The sequence below is a fragment of the Hakea prostrata genome, chromosome 9 (assembly GCF_041222555.1).
Source record: "Hakea prostrata isolate BN-2017 chromosome 9, UWA_Hpros_2, whole genome shotgun sequence".
Taxonomy (NCBI): domain Eukaryota; kingdom Viridiplantae; phylum Streptophyta; class Magnoliopsida; order Proteales; family Proteaceae; genus Hakea; species Hakea prostrata.
Window position 1 is genome coordinate 60,649,724 of NC_142608.1, and position 20,756 is coordinate 60,670,479.

At 40.2% G+C, this 20,756-nt stretch overlaps 1 protein-coding gene across 1 annotated transcript in view; it reads left to right on the forward strand.

Moving 5' to 3' along the window:
- The window catches only part of LOC149005945 (uncharacterized), a 52,497-nt gene that overhangs the window by 24,791 nt on the left and 6,950 nt on the right, over nt 1-20,756 (forward strand). The window contains exon 8 of the mRNA XM_089167840.1: nt 17,042-17,269. Coding sequence (XP_089023966.1) covers nt 17,042-17,269 — 228 coding nt within the window. The remainder of the gene's footprint in view (nt 1-17,041; nt 17,270-20,756) is intronic.

The following is a 20,756-nucleotide window of genomic DNA, read 5'->3' on the forward strand; positions in this document are numbered from 1 at the left end:
TATTGGAAAGGTTTAAGCGAATCATAGCTTTATTTAATTCTTCAGATAGATCCATTTTGAGTGGCTATTATGTTGACAACTTTGTTGCTGAGCAATAGTCATTAGATATCTCTTCCACAATTTAAATGTTCAAAGAAGACTAAACCTTTTTCCATTTACCTCCTTCGAAGTGCTGATGTGAACTTAAAATCATCCTGTATGGCTTTTTCATTTTAATTCCAAGAATTTACTTTTTGGGGAAGTTTCTGGCTCAAGGACACCCCAGAAGAAGGCTTCCCAGCACACCAGCTGTAAACCTCCACATAGCAATTCAGTGGACGTGGCATTTTATGTCAAACATTTGTTTGGGACTGTTAGAAGAAACAAGGGGACAACTCCCACACTTTGCAGGCCATGCAGGTTATTGTGCACTATGTAGGGAGAACTCCATCTATACTATGGTCAGAGCAGTCCGACCATCACTTTATGTGGGTAAAATAGTTAATATGCACCTGACTACTGGGTTGTGACATGCTAGAGACTAGGACTGTCAAAAGAGTTAGTCCAGTCCAGTTTCAGTCAAAGATGATATGGACCATATGCATTTCGAGTACAGACTATTCCCTGTCTTCTAATACCTTAAGCTTGGTTCTGAAAGGAAGTGCTAATGTCAACTACTCTTTCTTGCAATGTAGCTGAATGAGAAACTCCTTGTTGTGGGCTTACCTGGGATATAAAAAAGATTGAAATAAAGGAACTACTCCCTGCAGCACCACGAAGGCTGTTGGTGTTGGACCTTGATTTGGAAGGTAGGGAAAACTGGGCTTCAGGTACCAAAACTGATGCATAATAAGTTTGGTTGGTATTGAAGTGTGATAAGTTTTTCCTTATCAGGCTAGTATTGGTTTGGGCTCGGGTTAAAGCCAAAAATAGGTCAGGTATCTGCCTGATAATATTCCAAGATGGGGGGGGGGGAGTTGGGGGGAGTCATGGGAATTATATATATGTTTTTTGAAGTGGGGGTGCAGCGGGGGAGCAGGGGGTCAGTGAGGGAACCTGGGAAGCAGATGTTGGAGGGGAGAACTGCCATTATTGGCTCTTTTGTGTCAGATTAAAAGCTCAAGCAACTGATCAAGCTACCAATGTTAGGATACTTCTTGATTCACCTTGTGCTTTTATGGAAACTTCCAGTATATTATGGATCATCCTATATGAAGGCAGGATCCTCTCTGTATGGAAATTTCGTCCACAGAACTTACTATGGGGGGATAATTATTACCTTTCTCATTCTCCTTTCAAACTAAACTCAGATAAATTGAAATGACTAAAGTTCTTCTATTTGGAATCTTGTTAGGTATAAGTCCTATTACTTTGTGGGCAAATATCTGGTCTTTCAATATTTGTTTATGTTGGAAGTATGATTGAGGTTTCCTAATTGGACTAGACTCCTCTTTTAATTATATTTTTTATATTGGTTTCATATTTTGTGTTAGACTAGGTTTCCTAATATCTAGGATTGTGTTTTCTATTCTATTTACTTTGTATTTTCTTCCCCTACTCAGAGTGGAATTTACTCAAATTGTAACTATAAATACCCCATTAGGGCCTATAAATGAAATACACCTTTTGAGCAATAATTTCTTCAAATTCCAACATGGTATCAGAGTCTTCTTGAGATTGTTGTTTTGAGAGTTTTCCAAGTTTTTATTTGAAGAATTGGACCCTAGTTCAAGGAAGAAGATGAATTGAGTTCCCGTGAAGGTTTAACACCTAGAAATCGTATATGTTTTTCTTAGTCTCCGTCTGCAACAAGTATTTTCAGTTGAGGAAATCTCCCTCTGTTTCTTCTGCTTTGCTGCTGTCATTGTTAATCGATATGATTTTTTTTGGTTAGTGAACCTCTTCTGGCTCTTGTGCTATCGTGGTTTTGTTTCTTTGGAAGTTTCTTGTCTATCAGCGTATAGGTGATTCTAGTTTTTCTTTTCCCAACTCCTTTTTGCTGAGTTTATGTTTGTTGGCTTCGAGTGAAGACGTTTATTTTCCTCTCTTTAGGTTTTAGTTGTTTCCGGTGTCAAACCCATGATTTTTTTGCAATTTCAACAATCACCTCCTAATTCGATTGTGAAAAAAAAATCGGAAGAGAAAAGAAAGGAAGGTGAGAGGGCAAATTAGTTTGACCTTTCAGATTTTATCCTTTTTATAAGATTTGTTTTATTAGGTTTTTGTTTCTTGTGGGCTAGAATTTCTCTTTTGAATTATGAGTTAGATCCAATGAGGATTTTTTCCCTTCTTGTTTCCTTTAATCTAGGCTTTATTTCATTCTATTTATGCACTATTTTTTGCTTTCTTTCTTTCACTTCACCTTACTTCTTTAACTTCTCCTTTTTTTTAGGTAACTTATTTAATGATTATTTCTTAGCCTAATTACCACCTATTACTCTTCATAGTATTTACAGCTTACCATTAAAATTTCTTGCTTTCCAAGTTTACCCATTAGCTTTAATTTGTGTCTTTTGAGATTTCCCTAGTTACATTCAAGCCATTATCTTACCTTGGTGGACCATGGACTATAGTACTTAGGGATTTTCTTTATCATTGTGATTAAAGATATATCAAGTTTTATTTGCCAGTTCCTTTTAGATTTGGTCATTATTTTGTCCACGTGCAAAGCTACACGTGAGGGGGAGATTGAAGATGTCTACAATTCAATGTTACTTTAAGAATATTGTCTACATTTATGGATTCAATAGTGAGTCAAATCATTATTAGAATGCTTTTCTTCAGACTTGCACAGAACTTGGTCTCTATTACCCTCGGAAATTTGTCCCTTACCTTGGTGATCTTCCACTTTGGAGCAAGGTTATTAAAGCGGCAAAGCGACCAAAGCGATTGGGGCTCCGTCTTGGCAATTAGGTGACTAAGCGGCGTTTAGGCGGCAATAAAGCGACCAAAGTGGTTTAGTCAATATTTTTAATATTACTACTTTTAAATTATTTTTTAATACAAATACTTTTTATAATAAACTAAAGTACTAAACAAACATTCAACAATCACATTCATAAAAATGAAAATAAAAAAAATTCAAGAATCACAATTATGAAAAATTATCCAAAAAAAGATTAAAAACATAACTTCATCTCATTAAGCATTATAAGATTTATAACAATAATTATGTAATATGTATTATACCAGTAATCAATGTGAAAAATGAAAATGAAAGTAGTAATTTTACATTCTTACTTACTTCTATGATAGTGTGACGCCAAATAAATGTCTTGTACTCTTGTGCATAGATCAGTAATTAGAATTGATGTATCCATTTTTTCCTTTTTTTAACCAAACAATGCTGACATGATAAATTAATAGATCTCATTATTCCGATTTTCAAGTCATTGTTTATTTAATGATTCATTGATTATCAATGTTGAATATGGCTCAAGCTTCACATTCTGTTGCCGACAGGCACTTTGGGCCTCGATTCCGAAATGGCTCACATATTTAAATTTATATACGGCATTGTAGAATAAATTATGATTAAAAAAAGAAAAAATAATATGCACAAATTACAAAATGTAAAAAAAGCGGTTATTTTAGCATCTAGGCGGCAATATGGCGCTAAAGGCGGCAAAGCGATAGTGCCTAAGCAAAAAAGCGGCAAGAAATCAGCCCGTTAGTTAAGCGGCAACAATTTAATCGGTTAAAAAACCGCTTTGCCACCTAGGCGGACGCTTTGATAACCATGCTTTGGAGATCTGACATTGCTATGGATATGACGTTTGACCTGCGTCGAACGTGATCTCTGATACCCTTGGAGATTTGCCCCTTACTTTGACAATCTTTCACTTTGGAGATCCAACTTTGCTGTAGATTTGGCGTTTAACATGTACAGAACCTAATCATGATTAGAGATTGTCCCTTACTTTGGCAAATTTTGCTGATGTAGGGGAAACTTTAGAAACTAGGGGACCTACAAAGTGGGCTACTAGACTCTTATAATGAGACACTATCCTTGACAGGTAGTAAAAGGAAAAGGAATTGCAGCACCTGAATTTTGATTAAGCATGCATATAAGATAGTTAAAGCAGAGAAAGAAACCAATATAAGTCCTAATTAATGAACACAACTAAACAAGAATCAATAGGGCAACAAGGGGATGGGGATATTGACACAGTAACTCTAAATTGAATGCAAGAATATCAAGAAATCTAAAGAAAATAGTATTGTCCCTGTCAAAATCAGGTTTCTAACAATGAATTCAGCAATTAACAATGCAAAGGAATCTGTGGAAGTTTTGTTTTAAAGGAACTACCGAGAAAGAGAAGAATCCATGCCAAGAAAGAGATTTGCGCAAGAGAGAGAAATCTTTTAATGTTTTCATTCATTCATGCTGCCAAAAACGAATCCCATACAAGATTTAAATAATAATATTAACCCCTCCCAACCCGATATGCTTAATTCCCAAAATAACCCAAACTTAAGTAGCAAATATAACCCAAACTCAAACTAATCCAAAGTTGGGCCAAAATATACTCTAGGCCCAGCCCACAAAGACTTAGACATAAAAATAAAAATAAAACCAATAGCAAGCTAATATCCAACCCACTGAGACTAAAGAAAATAACATGATAAACTGCTTATGAGTAGTGCTCCTCTTCAAACCATGGGACCTTTGCAATCTGATAGCCTCCGATCTCATCATCCATCCATATAGATGATGTCGTGGGATGATCTCAACACCGGAGTCGCTGGTAAACTTGAAATTGTCGATTGATGTCCTTATCATTTCCCTTACCTTTGGAGATTGTCCATTACCTTGGCAAACTTTCCCTTTGGAGATCTAACATTGTTGCAAATCTAAAGTATTTTTTTCTTGCTATATCCTAGTAGTTGTTACCCTCTAAAATATATTTTCCCTTAGATTTGCAGAAGTTGGTCTTCTTGATATTTGAAGATTTTACCTTTTTCCTTGGATGTTCTTCCTTGGAGTCCTAAAGTTGTGGTGGAGATGAGGACAAAACAAGTGAAATATATAAGGGGACATAATGCATATGCCATTAATGAAGTTTGAAGATCAAATTGCAAATGTTTACCAGGACAGATGTTTTATCCTATTTTGACCAAGTTGGACATGTTTGATATCCATGCCTCAACTTGAAGGGGAGTGTTGGAAGTATGATTGAAGTTTCATAATTGGACTAGACTCCTCTTTTAATTATATTTTTAGTTTTCTTATATTTTTTATATTGGTTTCATATTTTGTGTTAGACTAGGTTTCCTAATATCTAGGGTTGTTTTTTCTATTCTATTTACTTTGTATTTCCTTTCCCTACTTAGATTGTAACTGATGCATCCAAAATCTGCTTCCCTTAGATCTCCTGAGAATGACCTGCAAAATAAAGTGTCAGATGTGGCCCAACCGCTGGGATCGGGAGTCCACCTCCGAAGGTTAAGTCAGTTGATGAACTTAATCATAAACGGCTCTGCTAGAGCACAGAGCTAAAGAATGAATAACAAGAATACAATTCAGATAGTAAGCATCTGAGTGTTTTCGTCCGTCCTCTACCTTGTAGGTAGGTGATGTCTTATATAGAGTGTACCTTCGAATCTTCTTCGTTGGATGTATTTGAGCCTTCTTCGGGTAGTCATTGGATCTTAACAGATAGATCCGTTGAGTGATAGACTTCTACTAGTTTGGACTAGTAGAGGACTCCTAGGATAACCCGACTGTTATCTGAAGGTTATCCATATGATAATGATGAGTGACAGCTGCCGAAACTGCTAGCCTTCATTAGGTTAGTTAACCTACTCCAAAAGTATCGGATTAGGGCGTGCTTGTGGCTGATTTAGTTTTCTTCCTCAGCAAGCTTCCTCATGGACCCGGCTGGCTCGGAAGCGAGTCGATTCCCTTCGTCCCGACCGGAGTCGAGGGTGGAACCAAGAATGAACCAAGTTCGATCGATCCCGAGGGCTTGGTTTATTAACTGGGTTCTTCGTCAAGTAATAGTCTTTGTATAACCCATTAAATGTCATTTCACATTTAATGCGGTTGTATCACTTTTTCCTCGAGCATTGTGAGGGTGCCACCACGCATCCTCCTGCAGTCGAAACTATTGTGGCTCACGCAATCAAAACGACGGTTTCTGAATGCCTATTTTGGATTCGTGAGTTCAAACTTTCGAACCGTCTTCAAATCTCGATCGTTGATGCTGAATTAATCTCGATCGTTCACGTCCTCGAACACTCGTGCGGGCGCTTAAAAGCGGTTCGTTGTCTTCGTAGGTTTCACTCTTCTTGTCTGGAATTTTGAAACCTCTTCGTCTTTTTCGCGCTTTTACGATTCTCTCGTTCTCTAGCTCTCTGCCTCAGTGATTCAGTAAGTTTACTGATCCCTTTGCAAAGTTTACTCTCTGTCTCCAGGTTTCTTTTTCTCTGGAAACCACAATCAGACCTTTTAGTAATGGAAGATAGTAGGGTTTCCTCTGAAACTTCCCTTGTGCCTAGCGCTGGTAAAAGCGATAGTGGCAATGAGGCATTTGTTTCTCTCCTTTCCGAGCAGTTGGATAGTGACAATAAAACCCTAACTACTCTCTGAGCGTGACTTTGCAAAAGTTAGCCAAAAAAGAGTAGAAGAAAAAACTGAGACTTCTTGTGCCCTTCCTGAGTCTGGACCATCCATGATTCCTAAGGTGACTGCCGAGTCTTTTGGGAAGTCAATACAATCTACCAAATACGCCGGTGGACCTGATTCTGTTGCTTCCTCCTATAATGAGGAAAATCTTCCTTTAGCTGTCCAGGGTTTTGACTTTCCTTCTTCGTACCATCTTAGGGCTCCCAAATCTGATGAGAGAGTCGACTCGACCTTTCCGGGTGAGTTTTCCTTGTTTATAGATGCACTGGAAAGCGGGGTTCGCTTTCCTTTCTTCAATCCATTGTTTGCAGCCATTCTGAATCATTGGGACATTTGTCCCGGAATGTTTCTTCCCAATAGCTGGCGTCTCATCGTCGGCTTATTGGGTTTGTGCTTTGAACTTGGCATTACACCTTCTCTTTCTCTTTTTGTACATTTTCATGTTCTTTCTATTTCCCATCCTCCCGGTTGGGTTGTGCTTTCCAAGCGCAATAAAGTGGAGCTTGACTGGACGGGTAGCATTCTTGCCAAAGGAACCTGCCCTTCCAATCATAAAGGATGGCGCAAGCGGTATTTTTTCTGGCCGAGCGCCTCAATCAGATCTTAACTTCCCGACCGTCTGGAAACAGTATACTTCATACTCTGAGGGTAACCGGGTCCTTCCCTTATCCAAAGAAGACAGAATGGCCGTCAGGAAGATCTAGTCAATTCCATGGTATCAAGAGATACATGGATATGAGATGGAATACAACTCCATACTTCAGTATTGGGGTTTGGCTCAACGTGAGCTTCCTAACCACCAAGTTTTACTTTCTTGATGATACTGTGAATTCTTTCAACTCTGACTCTCGTCCTTCTTTGCAGTGCCTTCAAGAATGAATCCCGAAAGTCTTCGGGTAAAGGCTGCTAGGGCTGTTGTGACTGCTGAACAACGGTCTCCTCGAGCCTTAACAGGCGAACAGGTATCTTCTGGACCTCCTCCAGACCCTTCTTACAAGGGTATCAGGAATCTGAAGCCAGTGGTTGAGGCTTCGGGGAGAGGGAAAAAACCAATGGAAGAGGTAGATATCCCCTCTCCCATTCGAACTAAAAGGAAGCACGACTCCGCTAATGCTTTCACCTCGAAGAAATCCAAGAATAACAAAGATTCTGAGGTGATCTTCGTGCCTCAATGGACGTTGACACGGACAGATAGGGCAACACAAGACCCTGATAAGGCTGCCGAGTGGAGCTCTCTCAGTCTTTTGCCTGCCGATTGTCAGGCCTTTGAAGCCCTGGAGGATGACGTTCTCGTTCGTCACTCCACAAGGTACTGTTTTTCTTGATCTTCCACCAATTGCTTTGTAATCTTTCATGAGCTTTTCTGATAGTCTCCTCGTCCTTCCAGGAATGCCGTGTTGAGCTTTTATCAACACATGGAGGCGTTGAACCGAGTTGGTCGCAATGGTTCTTTGTTGCAGACCTATAAAGAGAATTTGGCAAAGGCCAACTCTGAAGTGGACCGGCTGAAGAAAACAGCCGAAGAGTTGAAGGAGAAGCACGATGAGGAGATGAATTCCTTAAAGAAGGAACTTGACTCATCAATTGCTCGTGCCCATGCTGCCGAACGTGAGGCCAAGAAGCATAAAAGGGAGGCTATTGCTTTTGGCGAGAGCCTCGAGTTTAAGTCTTTGGATAATGAACGTCTGTTGAAGATGGCAATTCCCAGCGAACCCGAACATATTAAACTAGATCTTCGGAGGGACTGCATTTGGAAGTACCTGAACAGCATTCCATTCTCCAATTTGCTGGGCTCCTTCAACCTTCAAGCTTACCGAGCGGGCCAAAATGACGTCTGGGAAAAGATCCTTGAATCTAACCCTTCCTTTGACACAACTCCCTTCCGAGAAGTGTGTCATAAGGAAATCTTCAGGAAGCTTAAGTTGGAATTTCCAATACGTCGGTTTTGGAAGAAGGCAGGATCCTATTCAAAGCAGATCCTAAATCTCTGAATATTGAGGAGTATCTTGCAATTTCCCTCCTTGGTATTCACCGCCCTTCCGAAGAACCTCCACATGATTGTCGGATTAGCCCATCAAAGAAAAAAAAAAAATTGGGAAAAAAAAGAATAGACCAGAATACTAAGGCGATAAAGACTCCTCGGTTAATAATGAGGAAGAATCATAGGAAGTCATATTTTCTTTCCTTTTTTGTAAGGGTTGGCCCTCCACGATCTTAATGAAATAGAAATTATCTTTTTTTATCTCAAACTTTTCCAATGATTGCCTTAATACTTCCTCATCTCATATCCAAAAAATTGTCATGGGAACAAAGCGTAAATGATATAAGTTATCACGTAGATTAACTTGTACCTTAATGGGGATAAAGTTCGGGATATCATGAAGATGCGTTCGGGAGAGATGTGTTCAGCCTTTGATTACTCCAAACTGCTTCTTCATTTATTGTGAAGTCCAAACGTTTCCCTACATCCGTATACCCATTACTCATCCCAAGGAGTTGGAAATACTTATTATTTAATGGTGGTGCAACGGTTGGCAGTATCCTCGTATCAGATGCATATTGTTCCACGTGAACTTTGTTTAATCTTCGGATTTCGAATTTGAAGCGCCGTTTTCCCCTACCGTTGATCCTGCCTTTTGAAGAATTCGAAGCGTCTCTTCGATCCAGTCCCTTGGTTGCCTTAGGCTTTCAGCCATCGCATCCTTCTTTGAGGCTATTTAAACCCCTCGAGGGTATTTCACCCTTATCTCACTATCTGCAAGTTATTTTTGTCTAGTAGATTTGCAAAACGACATTTCGTCTTCCTTTGTTGTGTCTATACTTTTTTCCTCCAACACTATCTTCGATCAGAATCTGAACGAGTAAGTCTTCGTTTTTGTTGATGTCACTAACCTTTTCTTCTCCCTGAGTAAGCTCCACATTATTCATACTTGGGGTTTACTTATGACGGAAGTTCAGAGTAGTTCACGCTTAATAGAGATCTAAGGTTTTCCCTTTTCTGTATGCTGTTGGATTCTCGTACTGACACTGCTTTTTTTATTTGCAGTGCCTCCCAGAATTAACTTGGACTTTATTAGCGCAAATTCCTGCAAGAAAATTGCCCCTGTACCGACGACGGTTGCTTCTTCCGAGGTGATTGTCGTTGGCGAATCTTCTAAACGTGAGGAGATTGCTGTTGGTGAATCTTCAGATCAGATTCCCACATTTTCTGCTGATGTTTCTCCCACGCTCCCTCTGGCCGAAGAGACCGTTCGGTCTCCCAAGGAGGATGTGGCTCCCTCCGGCGCTGCCTGTACCGCTGATGCCCCTGCTGCAGAGGCCCTTCAGGATCCTGAGGCAACTATGTTGGCATCTAGGGAAGATGCGGTCCCTGTTGGTGCCGCTTCTATTTCCAACTCCAGAGCTTGTTTGGCATCCTCCTTCTCTCCTTCTCTGGAGCTAGAGGATTTTGCCACCAGGAAGCGCCCTAGGTTGGCTGTTGATGTAGCTTATCCTTCTCTTGATGTAGCTCATCCTTCTTGTTCGTCGAAGAGGTTTGACTTGATGACAAGCGATTTTGACAAAGCATTGGAATAGTGTACTGCTTTAAATGCCTGTCGAGAGTAGAGCCCTCTCCACGATCCCAGCAAGTGATTTTACGAAATCACTGGAGATGTAAGTTTTTCTTCATTACTTTTTTGTTTTGAAGACTTTTCTTTTGCTCATGACTAACTCCGAAGTTGTTGCAGGAGTCCTCACTGGTAACTTCCACAACCAAGTGGAAGCAACCTCTAGACTCAGTAGATTGAGTGATGAAGTTTCCAAGCTTTGGGAAGACTCCAAAGCCAAAGACACTGAGATTGCTCGTCTTGGAAACCTAGCTTGGGAGGTTGCAAGAGAGAAGAATTCCATGATCGAGCGTCTTCGTTCGGATTTGGATGATGCCAAGGAGAAGATCCGTCGGCTGGAACGGGAAGCAGGGAAAGTCGGGGCGAAAGGGTCTGAAGCGTTACCCCAAAGGCAAGCTGTTATCCCTTTGCCCAAGTCCCTCCCAACTGATGTTCGCAGGGCTTGCATCTTCAAGTATTTGCACAGTAAGTCTTTTGTTGATATGCTGAAGTGCTGAACACTTATAACTTGCAGGCATACCGGGATGGTGAAAACGAAGTATGGGAATCGGTATTAAGGAGAAATCCTTATTTCAACACGACTCCCCACCGCGCCAATTGTCATCCTGAAGTGTTTGCCAAACTGGGACTTCCTCCCCCTGCCTGGACCAAAGATATGACAGACCTTCCACCTCCAGATCCGGATATCATGCATTATCTCGACGATTCTCCTCCTTATGCTCCTCTTAAAGGATTCAATTATGAAGAGCTTGCCTTGAATGTAGATTTGATCAAAGATCAGACTTCCTGTGGTCAAGCTGGATAAAGAGTATGGAATTGCAGAGGATTTTGATAACATGCGTTTTCCCGACTCTATTCTTCTTCTTCTTCTTGAATCTATGCTGCTTCTTGACTCTGTGTTACTTCTGGCAAAGCTTCTTCGATCTTGTTTAACTTCTTAATGATCACCGAAGATGACTTTCTTTCTTGACCGAGCGAAGATTGTACCCCAACACTTGTTGTCTCATATGTATGCTTGATGTAAAGGTTGGCCTCTTCTGGTCGTTTAAAGAAATAAAGAATTAACTTCATCTTTGAACTTTGTCAATCACTTGAGTCATTGTTACAGTAGGTCTTAGTTGTTCAATACAATGCCTTTACTTAGAGATTTCCGTAGAAATTCAATAAGTCTGAGAAGGAACTCACACGGGTTTTAAACCGATGCCTTGTAGAAGGACCCACATGGGTTTTAAACCGATGCCTTTACTTAAGAATTTCCGGAGAAATTCAATTAGTCTTAGAAGGAACTCACTTGGGTTTTAAACCGATGCCTTGTAGAAGGACCCACACGGGTTTTAAACCGATGCCTTTACTTAAGAATTTCCGGAGAAATTCAATAAGTCTGAGAAGGAACTCACTCGGGTTTTAAACCGATGCCTTGTAGGAGGACCCACACGGGTTTTAAACCGATGCCTTTTGATTTTGTCGCTAGATCTGTTCTTGAGTGTGTTGTATGATGCCCCCAATCAAAAGACAGTATGTTGAAAATTGAGAATTGTATTGATTGAGTTTGAAATTTGTTACATCATGAACGAAAATGATAATCTTCAGGGATAATATTTCTTCAGATGCCTGGCATTCCACGAACGATCCAACTCTTTCTAGGTTGTCATGTTCTTCAGCTTGTAAGCCCTCGAACCGACTGGTTTAATAACCATATATGGTCCTTCCAATGAAGGGTCCAATTTCCTCTGATGGCGTGGATTTGAAGCTAAGGTATTTCTCAATACCATTTCTCCTGCTGAGTACCGACGGTTCTTTACTCGGGAATTATACTGTGACGCTATTCTCCGTTGATAATGTTGAGTTCGTGCTATTGCTTTTGCGTCCAATAGTACATGGCTAACATAATAAATTGGCCATTGCTTCTTGTCCTTTTCCCAAACAAGTACTCTTCGCCGGGTGGAAGGGGATCAAAATGAGGTCATGGTTGCGGGGGGGGGGGGGGGGGGGGGGGGGGGGGCCCCCCCGCCCGGGGGGCTAAATATAGCTGCAAGACTTCTCCCTTCTCAGGTCAAGATAATGGCGGTGGTCTTCCCAGTGTCTCCTTTAATTCTTCGAAAGCTTTCTGACATTCCTCAATCCATTTTGCCTCCTTGTTGCCCCTCAAGTCTTTGAGAGCTTTGAAAAAAGGTAGGCACTTTTCTCCAGATTGTGAGATGAAACGGTTCAAAGCGGCTACTCTCCCCGTCAAGCACTGCACATCCCGAACAGTTTTGAGGGCCTCCATGTCAATAAAAACTTGTATTTTGGCTGGATTAGCCTCAAGACCCCTTTGTGATACCATATTCCCAAGAATTTGCCTGACGAGACTCCGAAGGCACATTTCTCCGGATTCAGCTTCATCTGGTATTTTCGTAGTACTGAAAATACCTCTGTTAAATCTTCAATATGTTTCGTCCTTGCAACGCTCTTTCTACCAGCATAACGTCAACATAAGCTTCGACATTTTTCCCGATCAAATCCTTGAAAATTTTGTTGACGGCCCTTTGGTAAGTAGCTCCTGCATTCTTCAGGCCGAATGGCATAACTTTATAATAAAAACTTTCACGATCAGTCATGAAAGCCGTTAACTTTTCATCCTCCCTGTTCATGAGGATCTGATTATACCTCGAGTGGTGACATCCATGAAATTCAAGGTTTCATACCTTGCAGTTTCTATCTATCAGTAGATCAATCCTAGGTAATGGGTAACAATCTTTAGGGCAAGCCTTGTTGATGTCTGTGTAATCTGTACACATCCTCCACTTCCCGTTTGCCTTTTTTACCATCACCACGTTAGCCAACCAGATTGGGCATTCAATTGGTTCTATGAAACCAGAACTCTTCAGTTTTTCCACTTCACCCCGAACGACTTCATATTTTTCCATGGAGAAATTTCTCCTTTTTTGGATAATTGGTTTCACCTTTGGATCTATCCAAAGTTTGTGCTCTGCAACATGCCGATCAAATCCTGGCATGTCATCTGTAGACCACGCGAACACGTCACTATTTTGTTGAAGAAAAGACTTCAACTCCCCTTTGAATTCTTCCAGTTGCTCAGACCCGATATGAGTAACTCTTTTTTCATCACCGGGATACAACTGGATTTGCTCCAATTTTTCTACTGGCTTGGGCCTTTGCATTTCTGCTTCATCCCGGTCATCTCGTACTTCAATTGGTAACGCCGCTACCTTTCTCAGGCCTTCCTTGTCTTTCAAATATGCAACATAACATTGCCGAGAAATTCTCTGGTCAGATGAAACTTGATCGACTCCCATCTCAATCGGGAATTTTATTTTGAGGTGCTTTGTTGAAATGATAGCGCCTAATTTTGACAAAGATGGTCTCCCAAGAATTACATTGTAAGCAGGGAGATCCCGAACCACCAAGAAATTTACTCGAACGGTGGCTTGCTTGGGGAAGCTTCCAATTGATAGATCCAACTGAACCGATCCTTCCGCTATTGCAAACGATCCTCCAAAGCCATATAGATGTGTGGATGATGGCTCCATCAAGTCTTCATCCACCTTAAGTTTCTGATAGGCTGCATAAGATAAAAGATCTGCAGCAGATCCGGTGTCAACTAACACCCTGTGTACTTCACGACGTGCAATCTCTACCTTGATGACTATGGCATCATCATGAGGCAGACAAACGCCTCTTTCATCTTCTTCGCCAAAGGTGATCGAACCCTCACCATTTGGCCTCTTACGCTTCTGCGTTTCTCCGGTTTCAACAAATTTGGATTTTGCTTTCAGGCTCGGGACCTCCAAAGATTGTAAGGATCGGTGACCAAGTAGCATCAATCACCTCCTTACCCTTCTTAGATTTAGGAGCCTCTATCGGTTGATCTGAGCTAACCGAACGGTCCCTTTTTACTGTTGCATCGCGTGGTTCCTCTTGCTTTCTATTGACGAAACTAGACAAATGTCCTTGGGATATCAATCTTTCGATATCCGCCTTTAAATGTCTACAATCATTGGTATAATGGTCGTAATCCTTGTGGAATCGACAATATCTTTCTTGATCCTGCTCCCGTGGTTTTGTAGGAAGCTTCGAGGCCACTTCAAGATATTCCGTTTCTTGATAATATTCAGAATATCAGCTCGAGGAGTATTTAATGGAGTATACTCACTTTTGTTGGGAGATCTCTGCCGCCACGCCTGATGAGGCTTTCCAACTCGATCTCGAATATTCTGCTTCGGCTTCTGCTTGTTCTCAGGAGCTTTTTGCTCTTTTGCGGAGGTTTTATTGTCCCCCTGGCGGGCATCTAAGATTTCCGTGACTTCCGCCTGTTTTTGGCATCTCTGTACCAACTCAGCATAAGTTGTGGGCATATCTTGGAGTAATAACTCCAAGAGCCTTCGATTAATGAGGCCAGTGAACAAAGCAGTTTTAGCTACTTGCTCATCTAGATTCTCTATCTCCATTGTAACCCTGTTGAATCTTTTTAGGTATTCCCGAATTGATTCACTCTTCCCTTGTCTAATAGTAAACAAGGTTTCCTCGGTCTTCTTGATTTTGATTCCACTCTGAAATCGTCCTATAAATTTGCGTGCCAACTCGTCGAAATTCACGATCCTTCCTAATGGGAGGTTCGAGAACCATTTCTGTGCCGCCCCAGTTAAAGATGAACCAAAGACCCTGCAAAGAATTTCATTCGAATTACCTGCAACCGCCATAGTTTGCTGATAATAACTGATGTGGGCCGTGGGATCTCCGGAGCCATCGAATGTAGAAAAAGTTGGCAGACGGAAATTGTGAGGAAACTGGTATCCAGCAATGGGCTAGGCAAACGGAGTCTTTCGAATAACTGAATAGATATCATCAGTTATCCTCCCTCTCGCCAATTGCCCGAGCTTCTGATTGATGTTAGCCAATTCTTGACCAATATGCGTCGATCGATCTTCAGCAACACGATCATGACCTCGAACAACACGAGCATTATCACGAACAACACGATCATCATCACGAACAACTCGATCATTATCCCGAACAACATGATCATCATCACGAACAACGCGTCTTACAGTTGGTGAGTGAGTTCTTACCCCTATAACCAACCTTGTATTTGAATCAGTAGTACTCCCTTGTGGTCCATCGAACCGATCATCACGCCTAGGGAGATTTTCAGTTCTCTTAGGTACTTGGTTGCCTTCACAGAAGTTTTGATCGACGTTTTGTTCATCAATTAGTCTCCGATCCCGCTGCGATGCGCGCCTTCCTGCATCACGACGATCGGGCTCTGGTGGTACCACCACCTGTCTGGTTAGTGCACGGAGTGCCTGACTTACATCCAGCATCTGGAGTTTCAGTTGATCCAGTTGATGCTAGGAGTGAATATGGAGGATTATTACCTCCTTGACCACCATCTACTTCGAGCGGTCGACTTCCCTGAGGAATATCTGGATTGTTTACTCCAGGAATTTGGATGCCAGCATCTCGCTGTGCAGCAGCTGCTGCTGCTGATCTAGTCACCATAACTTTCTGAAACGTTTCCCACAGACGGCGCCAAATGATGATTCCAAAATCTGCTTAGCCCTTAGATCTCCTGAGAATGACTTGCAAAATAAAGCGTCAGATGTGGCCCGACCGCTGGGATCGGGAGTCCACCTCCGAAGACTAAGTCAGTTGATGAACTTAATCATAAACGGCTCTGCTAGAGCACAGAGCTAAGGAATGAATAACAAGAATACAATTCAGATAGTAAGCATCTGAGTGTTTTCGTCCGTCCTCTACCTTGTAGGCAGATGATGTCTTATATATAGTGTACCTTCGAATCTTCTTCGTTGGATGTATTTGAGCCTTCTTCGGGTAGTCATTGGATCTTAATAGATAGATCCGTTGAGTGATAGACTTCTACTAGTTTGGACTAGTAGAGGACTCCTAGGATAATTCGACTGTTATTTGAAGGTTATCCGTATGATAGTGATGAGTGACAGCCGCCGGAAACTGCTAGCCGTCATTAGGTTAATTAACCTACTCCAAAAGTATCGGATTAGGGCATGCTTGTGGCTGATTTAGTTTTCTTCTTTAGCAAGCTTCCTCATGGACCCGGCTCGCTCGGAAGCGAGTCGATTCCCTTCGTCCCGACCGGAGTCGAGGGTCGAACCAAGAATGAACCAAGTTCGATCATATTTTCTCAGTATCAGTAACTATGAATGCCCCATTGGGGCTTATAAATGAAATATAACTTCTGAGCAATAATTTCTTCAAATTCCAACAGTTTCATTCTTAGGGCCAGCCCACAACTTGTCAGAATAATGAATTTATTCCTGGTTCATTCCACCATCCTCCCTAATGATCATTGTTTCCTTGGTGGCCAGTTAGAGGTCAAAAGCAATAATTCATGAAGAAATGGCCCCTGAATTATCCAGTACTCTGCTGATCCCTGTCATTTATGTTATGTGTTACACTACATAAAAGTTCTATTACTCATTTCCTTAATTTTGTCACTGGTGGCAAGTAGCCAGTGGTATGTTTTCATTTTCATTTACTTCATGAAATGTTATTTTGGTAGTGTTGATCTGTTATAGGCTGTCAAGTACACATTCCAGTTGCAAATAATAGAGATCCCATTTCATGTTTGGCCATAGCTTGTGACCTTCAAGAAGAGTTGTGCTATCAACTTTGCTGGTTTTGAAGTTTGCAACCTCATATTTAGCTGGAAAATATTGCAATTTCTAGACTCTTTTTGTAGACGCTTGTACTCATAAGCAAGTCACATTTCATATACTATGTTCTTGGCCAAATCAGTATAAAATATGCTTGCTGTCATTAATTTGTCTTTGCCATTGGTTAATAGGAGACATTACGAGTGAAGGATGAGGAACTACAGCAACTGGCTAGGGATCTTCGTGCACGAGATTCAACAATAAAAGAAATTGCAGAGAAATTATCTCAAACCGCTGAAGCAGCTGAGGCTGCAGCATCTGCAGCTTATACAATGGATGAACATAGAAGAATTGCTTTTGCTGAAATTGAGCGCTTAACAAAGGATTCAGAGAAACAGCTAGAGTCAGCCATGTTGAAGGTAACAACATATTCTTCTCTTGAATGGTGTAGAGGATATTCTGGAACTACATTTAATGTGATTGGTGATGTTCAAACTGATAAGAATGTTTTTCAAGATTTTGTTCTTTGTTTCGTCATTTTCCTTCCCATGCCAAACGTGCATTTTAAAAAATATATTTTTTGCTTCTTTATGCTGAAGATAAATTTTGCTGATAAGGAGCATTATTCTTCTTTAAAACTATTCTTTTTTCTGACAATACTGTAGATAATGTCAATAGTTACATTCACCTTAACCCATGCCTCCATGGCATACTTCCACACCATACTTATTAATGATTTTTTTTTTTCATAAAGGGAACAAGCTCAATTTAAAATCTCTTTATTTCCACAACAACAACAACAACAGTGCCTTGTCCAAACTAAATGGAATTGACCACATGGACCTTGCTCTCTAGTCTGTTATATTCAAAGTCATACATGACATGAGGCCTAAGCATAGAAAAAAATTTGAGGGAAACTCATGTTTCGACCAAGTGAAAATGGGAAACCTAGGTGGGAAACTGAGAAATTTTGAGGAAACTTGGGACTTTTTTTTGCAAGTTTCGATAGGTTTTAGAGCGTGACTTTGCATTTGAGCTAATTAGAGTATAAAGAACACATTGACATATGCAGTTTACTAAAAAAGTCAGATATGTCATTCAATGTACATAACATCAATGTAGAGTTGTCCAAAAAGTACACTATAAACTTAAGTATATAAAATTTAATAAATAATTCTAAGTTCAAAATGTCAAATACAAAGTAACTGACATTAAAAGGAAAGTACAACTCAGTGCCAAGAGTAATGCCTTGGTGGGTTCATCCCGTGAGCTGAGTAGTACCTTGTCTGTAAAATTCTCTCCTTCAACCAACAAACGTAGACATCCCATGACATTTTATGCCTATGGTTGTCAAGGTTATCGATAACTGTAACTTTATAAGTCTAGTCATCAACATACCTAAGATAATGAGAATACACAATTTGGATAGGGATGTCTTAAATCCTGATGGAGGGGGTATTTGGGGAAATATGAAAGAAACTAAAAAAATTGAAAATTTGGGAAAACTACGAAACTTGTAGGAAAAAGTCCCAGGTTTCCATGAAATTTCCCTAGTTTCCATAAAATTTCTCTTGTTTCTCATGAAATTTGGGAATTTCTTTCCTCATGAACTAGCTAGTCCAGCTGAGTTGAACTAGGTTTTGAGGTTTCAACGGTTTTGATTGAAACTTGGGATTTTTTTTGGTCACCCAAAGTTTTGCTTCGAGGTTCCAAAAATGCGAAGTTTCTATTGAAATTTTGCATGTTTCGATCAAATTTTGTATTGTGGGCCTAAGCTAAGCATGTCTTTCTTCACCACTTCTCCTATGCTTATTTTAGGTTTGACCTTGGCTCTTTTTATTCCTCCAATATGAATCAAATCCCTAAACCACACTGGAGCTTCCTAAGGCCTCCATTGAATATGACCATGCCAATTCAGACATGTCTCTTGTAGCTTATCATGGGTCAGTGCTTTTCCGAACTTAGCTCTAATATGATCATGCCTAATTGCTAGTTTTGCCCAAGATCCATCTTAAATCTCAACATTTTCAACTCTGCTATGCTAAGTTTATCTATACTTTGCTGCATATTCCCATATTTTAACCACCAAAGAAGGACGCTTGTCCCCTGCCTCGGAACCCCCAGGAACCTTTTCAGATGTTTTTACTGTCACAAAGTGAAGTCCAGAACTTGGGTTGTTTCCAACTGTTATCACGCTATCTTGGAAGCCTAGGTGTTTGAGCGGGCTTGGATATCAAGCCAACAAGAGGACGAGTAGGTGGCATCTAGGCACCCAATGCAATCATTCAGCAATGGGTAACTGAATGCCTATGGGATGCCTTAACACTATGGTTGGTCCCGGGTAGTGTTATATGGATGCTTCATAAAAGTGATGATGGCATGAAATACCATGAGCAATGCAGAAAATATCCCCAAGCTTGAACCTGAAGAATTCCAGAATGAGATTAGATTGCAACAGGATAATAGTAGGGAAAAAGGAAGAAACCCAGATACAGATACTGAAACTCCAAGCTAGATAGTGTCCTTTATGCAAGAGAGGATTCAAACAGCCATTACACCCCAAGAAAAAGAAGAAAAAAAAAGGATTGAGGTTTATGATTAATTAATAAAGAGAAACCAGAATCAGAAATAATAAATGTTCAGTATTAGAGATCGGAATTTTAAAAATATCAGCTGAACCAGGAAGCTTGAAATCAGGTAGATGACTGGATTCAAAACAGAAAATGAATTGGATCAGCAAACCGGCAATCAGATAACAAGAATGACGGGTTTGATCAACAGTTACTTCAGTAACCAGACTCAACTTTTTACTACAAACCTGGAACCTAGAATTTTCTGGCAGAAGAAAATTGCATGGTGTAAAGATGAAAGAATTCTGATCTTAACTTGTAGCTAGACAGATAGAATAACATACCAGATTAGGAATCCACTCTTCCATAAATGAATTAACTTGTCTTCACTGAGAGTCCACAAAGTATATTGAATCTACGAAGGGAAAATTGAATGTCTATATTTCTTTATATCATGTGATGACTTGAAGGCTTTAAATGCACTAGTAGCTACTCTTGTAGCCTATAATTGGTGATGCTGGAGCTTAAATTATTCACCCTATGAGAAACAAGAGGTCCCATAATCTATCCAATAATAAAGCTTCAGAATAACCTATTACATCATGCATTCAACAAGAAAAGAGGAGCAAACTCAGCTTTAAAAAAAAAAAAAAATTCCAAACCAAGAGAGCTTAAACTAAAGAAGGTAATCTTCCTTTAACCAATTAATAAGCTAAGCATTCCTATTAGAATGGAAACCCCTTGGACCAAAGTTCTAACACATGTGCAACTCAACCCAAAGCTTATCTCCACTAAACTAATGTAACTTCTCAAATTTATCTGAATCAATTTCCCCCCACTTAGGAAAAAACTTGTCTATGAATTTTGAAGCATATCGAATCTAAACCAAGAACATAGCTCAAACTGGATCACAAAATGAATAGTCAAAACCAGAAACAAGGAAACCTCAGTAGATAGTTAAAATGGTCAGGGGCGGAGCCAGGATTGAACATGGGGGGGGGGGAATAATAAGTATAGATCGCCTCTTCGTCGGACGGGCACTAATGTCTTTTCACCATATATATTATGTGGGCCAATGCGGGACCTATTGTGGGTCTCACCTCTGAATTATTTTATTATATTCGGTAGTGGGGTCCACATTAAAAATGTAGGTAAATTAATATGAAGACTAAAATATATATAACACAATTATAAGTAAATTAGAAAAAAATATATTGAAATAAAGCATAGGGGCTAAAATTGTGGGAGAAAAACATTAAAAAATCATGAAAGAAAAATGTTGGAGAAATTGTAGGAAAAAAAAGATAGATTTGAAGTTTATTAACTAAATATGGGA